Source organism: Brassica oleracea, unplaced genomic scaffold (assembly GCF_000695525.1).
Source record: "Brassica oleracea var. oleracea cultivar TO1000 unplaced genomic scaffold, BOL UnpScaffold01094, whole genome shotgun sequence".
NCBI classification, from domain to species: domain Eukaryota; kingdom Viridiplantae; phylum Streptophyta; class Magnoliopsida; order Brassicales; family Brassicaceae; genus Brassica; species Brassica oleracea.
The window spans coordinates 4240-12185 of record NW_013617660.1 but is presented as its reverse complement, the minus strand read 5'-3'; the positions used below and the strand labels follow the sequence as shown (position 1 = coordinate 12185).

Here is a 7946-nt window from a genome sequence, read left to right as displayed (position 1 = left end):
GGTTTTGGATATGAATGCAGTCAAAGTACGAGGATGCGAGTCAGGTAGCGAACGATGCGGTGGGGAGCATTAGGACTGTAGCGTCTTTCTGTGCAGAGGAGAAGGTGATGCAGATGTATAAGAAGCAATGCGAAGGTCCGATTAAAGACGGAATAAAGCAAGGTTTCATCAGCGGGTTAGGGTTTGGATTCTCCTTCTTCATTCTGTTTTGTGTCTACGCCGCAAGCTTCTACGCTGGTGCTAGACTGGTTGAAGCTGGCAGGACTACTTTCAACGATGTCTTCCAGGTAAAGTAGCTTTTTAATCACTTTTGGCAATGAAGAAGAATGGATATTGACCTAAAAATCTTGCAGGTGTTCTTTGCATTGACAATGGCAGCGATTGGGATTTCTCAGTCGAGTTCTTTCGCACCGGATTCTAGCAAAGCTAAGGTCGCAGCTGCTTCTATCTTTGGGATCATCGATAGAAAATCGAAGATAGATTCGAGCGATGAGTCAGGGACAGTCTTGGAGAACGTTAAGGGAGATATCGAACTTCGCCACATAAGTTTCACTTATCCAGCAAGACCAGACATTCAAATCTTCCGTGATCTTTGCTTAACCATTCGTGCAGGAAAGGTACAATAATCTTTAATGTTTCAAACTCAAAACTTTAAACCTTTTAGAGAAATGTTCCTCAAGTTTTATGAAGAGGGATAAATTTATGTCTTCTTGTTTTTTTCTTTCAGACGGTTGCTTTGGTCGGAGAGAGTGGGTCTGGAAAATCGACGGTGATCTCGCTGTTACAGAGATTCTACGATCCGGATTCCGGTCATATAACACTAGACGGAGTTGAGCTTAAGAAGATGCAACTGAAATGGTTGAGACAGCAAATGGGACTAGTGGGACAAGAGCCTGTCTTGTTCAATGACACCATACGAGCCAACATTGCTTATGGCAAAGGAAGCGAAGAGGCCGCCACTGAGTCTGAGATTATAGCTGCTGCAGAACTAGCCAATGTACACAAATTCATCTCTAGCATACAACAGGTAAAGGAATTTGAAAAATATATATATATGTTCTGTTTTTTTCAAAGTTAACTTAGGACACAAGCAATGCCTTTTTATAGGGCTACGACACGGTGGTTGGAGAAAGAGGGATTCAGCTATCAGGAGGACAGAAACAGCGCGTGGCTATAGCACGGGCCATAGTGAAAGAGCCGAAGATATTGCTTTTGGACGAAGCAACGAGCGCCCTTGATGCGGAATCCGAAAGAGTGGTCCAAGACGCACTTGACCGAGTGATGGTGAACCGAACCACGGTGGTTGTGGCTCACCGGTTATCGACTATTAAAAATGCGGACGTGATCGCTGTGGTGAAGAACGGAGTGATCGCTGAGAAAGGAACTCACGAAACGCTGATCAAAATGGAGGGCGGGGTTTATGCTTCGCTTGTGCAGCTTCACATGACTGCTTCTAACTGATATATATATTGATAAATTTCTTTTTTTTTTTGTTTTGGTTTTATGGAAGTTCTAAAACTATAGTTTTGAGTCACTTGAGTCAAAACTAGGCTATGTATTAAAGATTTTACTTTTGGTTTTTCATAACATGTTTTTGTTGTTGTTATATACAAGTAACATATGTTATGGTTGTTTGTTTCACATGACTAATGTTATGCTTTTATCAAGAAGCTTTGTAACATATATATTTTGTTGTTGTTTTTCTGTTTTGTGACGTAGATAACTTTATCTATTTAGTCAATCAGTGAACACAAAAATTGCATGTGGATGGATTTAGTGCATTATAAGACTAATTTTTTCTAAATAATCTTGTTGAAAATAACGACCGGGACAATGGCGTTTTGTAAGTAGCGAAGGCTAATTGTAAGTAGCGAAGGCTAAAAACAAAAAAAAAATGCGTTTGCGTGTAATGTTATCGGACCTGAAATGGACCCGTCCCACTGGGTTAAAACCCGACCCGAAACCAAAAACAGATATCAATTAGAGCATCCTTATCCCTAAGAGGTGTTTAAGGACTCTTAAGCATATTTAAATATTTTAAGTTGGAAAAGTTAGGTTAAGAGTCTTAGTTAAGAGTCGGGACAATTTACATGGTCCATTGCAAGTATCTTATTTACGGGTTCTTAAAAAAAAATTATTTTGTTAAACTTAAATTTTATTAATACAATTATTAAACATAACATTTTACATATAGATAATGATAAATAAAAACAGAGAAATAAAGATTAGTTAAAAAAATGAGAATAACTTGAAAGAAGCATCCGAGCTCAGTTGTTGTCTTGACTAGATCCATATTTATGCCATATATTTTGAATCAAATCATCTTTCAGTTGTTGATGCATTTGTCTATCACGAATATCATTTCGAGCTTCCATCATTTCGGTGATATGTGTAGGCATATGTGAAGAAAAATTGAGATCGACATGTGAAGTTCCGGTGTCTTCTCGTTCATTGAACCCTGCAAGATCATATTGAGTGTATCCATCTCGCTCATCTTCGACTATCATATTATGGAGTATGATACATGCTCTCATAATGTTGCCAATTTTGACTTTATCCCAAAACAGCGCCGAATTTTTAACAATGGCAAAACGAGCTTGCAAAACTCCAAAGGCACGCTCCACATCTTTTCAGGCAGCTTCTTGTTTTTTAGCAAATAAAACTGCTTCCGGCTCTTGTGGTAAAGGAATAGATTGGATAAAATTTGCCCATTTCGGATATATACCATCGGTGAGATAGTAAGCCATATGATACTCTCTTCCATTGACAAAGAAAGTGACATTCGGAACTTGACCGTTTATTATGTCATCAAAAACAGAGGAACGATCAAGAACATTGATATCATTTAAGTACCTGGAGGTCCAAAAAACGCATGCCATATCCAGAGATCGAATGAAGCAACCGCCTCCAAAACGATCGTTGGTTTACCCGAACCACGAGAATATTGTCATTTCCAAGCGGTGGGACAATTCTTCCACTCCCAGTGCATACAGTTGATGCTTCCTATCATCCCGGGAAAACCACGATACTCTCCAAAGTCAAGTAGACGTTAGAGATCAGCCGGTGTCGATCTTCTTAAGTACTCATCGCCGAACAAATATATTATACCTTCCACAAAATATTCCACACATAACCGAGTTGTTGGTTCACCGAGCCGGAGGTATTCGTCGACAGTATCAGCTGCAAAACCATACGCCAATACACGAATTGCTGCAGTACACTTTTGAAGAGGTGTGAGACTGTTCCTTCCGAGAGCATCTGTTTTTTCCCGAAAGTAATGAACTTCATTGGAGAGTCGATAAACGATGTGCATGAACAATCGCTTGTTCATTCTGAAACGTCGTCGGAAGATATTTTCAGGATACGTTGGAGTTTCACTGAAATAATCATTCCATAAACGAATATGCCCCTCTTCACGATGTCTTTCGATATAAGCTAGTTTTTTTCTTTTTTTTCTTCGTTCTTCTTGATTACTGAGAAAAGTTAAATTCTCAAAGGCTTTCTCAAAATGTTGCTCACAGAGCTCTTCAATTCTATCATCAACCGATTCATCAAATGTATTTTCAGAAGAAGAAGCCATATTTTGAAAATATGGCTTTGGTGTTTAAGGATAATATGAAAGAAGATGAGTTTGTTGATATATGGTTGGTGTTTAAAAAATAGAGAGAATATGAGTTTGTTGATATGTTTGGTGTTTGGTCTTTTAAAGAGAAGAAGAGTTTGTTGTTCTTCTCATGGAGAGTAAATGAGTATGTTGAAGAATATAAATAGAGGTTGTGACATACAAAATGCATAAAAACGTTCATAGTCCGTGACATAAAAAAGTTCATAGTCCGTGATACATAAAAAGCTCATAGTCCGTGAGCTTCAAAGTCTAAAACTGAAACAACTTCATGACTCCCGTGACAGAAACAAACAAGACCAGACACAACAGAAACAAACAAGACAAGAGACAGTACAAACAAACAAGACAAGAGACAGTACAAGCTGTTTTCATGAAGTCCGTGAGGATTATCCTTCCTCTAGCTTGATTCCAGACCTCAAAACCTTGAACTTCTCCTCTCTCAGCTTCTTCTCTTCCTTATGCATCCTTTTCAACATCCTTCCGACCTCAGGTTCTATGTCATCTTCTGATTCCTCCACCCTAATCAAGTAACCCATACTCCTCATGTATTCTTCGCTTGATAACTCCACCACGTCGGCTTCTTCTTCATCTGATATCTCCACTACTTCTACTCCAGCTGGTGTGACATGTAAGGCCCGATCCCGGCTCTAAGCCCAAACTGGTCCGCGACCTTACCATCCAACATTTGAATGTCTGATTCCGGTTTTAAGGTCTTTTAATTACTAAGTTCAATTCCATTTCAAGTGAGGTTCATGATCAAAACAATCTTATCAAGTGAACATAAGGCAAATCGGATTGTATATATAATAAATGAGATCCATACATCATCCATAGATTCATACTAATAGGTTTACACACTTAGTCTATCATAAGTTCACAGTTTGCACAATAGGCTATCAATACTTCACATTTATCTACAATGACCCATTCACCACACATCTTCCCTTGGCTTGAATCCTCACGGCATCTTTCCTTTACCACGGTCCAGGTCCGATCCTGAAACCACACAAACCACAAGATAAACACAACAGGCCGATAACCTAACCATCAAGTCTAAGATTGCATGGTTTGTCCCTAAGAACTAGGGTCTGTCCAGAATGGACCTACCTAAATAAATTCCCAAAAACTAAATAAAATCCATGACAATTCATGATAATTCCCAACCAAGAGATTCCCATAATCAGATCTCAACCGATCCAACTCGAGGTATGAGATCCGACCATAGAACAGCCCGGCCAATGCCTAAGGCTTAGTCTCTGAACCGGCCAAGGCCTGGGTTCAGCGTTCCCTGTCTCCATCAATCCAATAACATCACATGACATAATATAAAAACAGATTCAGAAGAAGTAAAGAGTATGGATGTATCTGCCAAGCAATCCGACCACAAGTCCATACGGATCATCCGCAGGCCCGGGGCCGTCTCTTGCAATCTACACCACTAACCTTAGGAGTTCTTTCCCCTGGAGGCACGTCCTTCTCCTTCTCCTTCTCCTTGTCCCTCTGTCTGGCATCCAAGTAGAGGTTCCCATAGTTAGACGCGGTCCGACTACCCGGAGTGGAACCAGGGCTTTGCGAGAAGGTTTCACCAAGGCTGTCCAACAAATCCTTGATCGAGATGGACAGACTGACCAGGACCAGCTGCTGATTGAGGAGATGGTCCAGTTGAAGATTCAAGATCAAGCCGGCCCAACAGAGGTTCAGGACGCGACCGGCCCGATCCAGTTCAGACTCAACCAAGCCGGACGTCTCATTTCCACATCCGAGCTTGGACCAGATCCCATTTCCATTTCATCCACTCCAACTCTTCATGGTTCTGAGAACTAGCCGACATCAGAAGGATTGGTATGCTGTTGTACTCTTTTTCCTTATCGGGTTTTGTCCCACTGGGTTTTCCCGAAAGGTTTTAACGAGGCAACAAGTAAGCATACTATGAATTCTGGTTTAGGCCTTCTCAAACCGACAACCAGTTGTCTGGGTTTTCTTTATTTTTATTTATTTATTTGGTTAAGACTTTGGGCTTTTGTTTCAGCCTTATTTTCGGCCAGCATGTTTTAAGGCCTTTTTATTTAGAGACCCATAAGGGAAAAACCCTATATAACTCTATGTGCTAGGCGATTTTTGCCACACCTTTTATGAAATAATTTTGCCTTCGCAAACTCAGAAACCCTAAGTCTTTTACCTGTGAGAAACAGAGAGAGCAGCCGAGTCTTATCAAGCTCCAAACCACCAAGCTTGTGGCGATTCTTCACTTCCATTCCACCCATCGATTTGTCTTGAGAGTGATATACATCCAGCAAGCCAAATCCCATATCTATCCACCTCCATCCACTGTTCTTGTTGAGAGAGACACACATCCAGCAACAAGGATCCATCCCCCATATCTCTATCCTTCTCTTACTTTGTTCATTCTTGCATCATATAGTTCTAGAGTTCCATTCAATTTAAAAACCCATAAAAAGTCATATTTGCTTCTGTTCTTAGTTCATCATTTAGTTTTCTTTCAGTTCATCATTTTAAATCCATAAAAAAAACTCATAAAAATAATACTCATCTGTTTCAGGAACCAGATCGGCCACTCCCCTCTCCATCGCAACCGCCTAGCCGTCCATAGCCATCTGTCAGATCTGTCCAGTCCGAGTTCTTGAACCTCTGGTCGATCCTTTGTCTCGCCTGATTCTCAGCCTGTATCATTTTGGTATCAGAGCTCCAAGCTCCTACACCTACGGTTGTATCCAATCCTTTTACGTTTGTTATTTAAAAAAAAAAAAAAATTGCACTTGTTCTTGCTGTTCTTGGCGAGTTCAAACCGGTTTTGTTTGCATATCTTTTGATCCATTTTTGTGCATCCATCATTCTAGAAATCTGTTTTTGGCATCCATCGATTTCAGTTTTCCTTTTTGGTCAGATTTTCATTTAATTACATTTAATCTTTCTTGGCTTGCACTTCAAATTTTCTATATTTTTTTTAAAAAAAAAGGCCTTGATCTTCTCCTCATAAAACCATGGACCAGTCTGGGCTGTTTAGTAAAACTAACCTTTTCATCTCTTCTAGTAAAGTGATTAAATCGTTACAGCAATATACACAGGTGCTACTAATGTTCTTCAAGGAAGGTTGTTTTGCAGGTTTTGAGGCACCAGATTGCCCAGCTGAGATGCAAGTGCTAATGGACAAGTACAAGGACGTGTTTCCTGAGGAGATACCAGCCGGCTTACCACCTCTCCGAGGCATTGAGCATCAGATAGACTTTGTGCCCGGCGCCCCACTTCCAAACCGAGCCGCGTACCGAGTCAATCCGGAGGAGGCTAAGGAGCTGGAGAGACAGGTCCAAGACCTTATGGACAAGGGGTACATTCGAGAGAGTCTCAGTCCATGTGCAGTTCCCGTCCTCTTGGTGCCTAAGAAGGATGGTACATGGCGTATGTGTGTTGACTGCCGAGCCATCAACAACATCACCATAAAATATCGGTACCCCATTCCTAGACTTGATGATATGTTAGATGAACTGAGTGGTTCCACCATGTTTTCCAAGATTGATCTTAGGAGTGGCTATCACCAAGTGCGGATGAAGGAGGGTGACGAGTGGAAGACTGCTTTTAAGACCAAGCAAGGCTTGTATGAGTGGCTCGTGATGCCATTTGGTCTTACCAACGCCCCTAGCACCTTCATGAGGCTTATGAACGAGGTTCTAAGGCCCTACATTGGTAAATTTGTGGTTGTCTATTTTGATGACATATTGATTTACAGTCAGTGCTTATCCGATCACATTAGTCATGTAGAACAGGTTCTGAAGGCGCTCAGGCAGGAAGGACTCTTTGCCAATCTCAAGAAGTGTGTATTTTGCACTGACCAGTTAATATTTTTAGGCTTTGTTGTGAGCTCACAGGGTTTGAAGGTCGATGAGGAGAAGATCAAGGCCATCCAAGACTGGCCCACGCCGACCACTATTGGGCATGTCCGAAGCTTCCATGGCCTAGCCAGCTTCTATAGGCGGTTTGTCAAGGACTTCAGCACCATTGCTGCTCCCATGACCTCAGTGATCAAGAAGAATGTATCCTTTGTTTGGGGCCCTGCCCAAGAGGAGTCTTTCAACAAGCTTAAATATAGTTTAACTCATGCACCCGTTCTTACACTTCCTGATTTTAATAAAACTTTTGAGATTGAGTGTGATGCATCAGGTACAGGCATTGGAGCTGTTCTTACTCAAGGAGGCCGACCAGTGGCATTCTTTAGTGAGAAATTGAGTGGAGCTGCCCTCAACTACCCAACCTATGACAAAGAGCTATACGCTCTAGTAAGGTCCCTTGAAACTTGGCAGCATTA

At 41.2% G+C, this 7946-nt stretch overlaps 1 protein-coding gene across 3 annotated transcripts in view; it reads left to right on the top strand.

Moving 5' to 3' along the window:
- The window catches only part of LOC106320855 (ABC transporter B family member 11-like), a 5648-nt gene extending 3946 nt beyond the window's left edge, over positions 1 to 1702 (top strand). For 2 of the 3 annotated variants that reach the window (XM_013759204.1, XM_013759205.1), the window contains exons 8-11: positions 21 to 287; positions 354 to 617; positions 728 to 1027; positions 1108 to 1461. In XM_013759204.1, coding sequence (XP_013614658.1) covers positions 21 to 287; positions 354 to 617; positions 728 to 1027; positions 1108 to 1461 — 1185 coding nt within the window. Of the gene's footprint in view, positions 1 to 20; positions 288 to 353; positions 618 to 727; positions 1028 to 1107 lie in introns of all 3 variants that reach the window. The other variant, XM_013759206.1, reaches the window with a different exon arrangement.
- The last annotated feature ends 6244 nt before the right edge of the window (positions 1703 to 7946 follow it).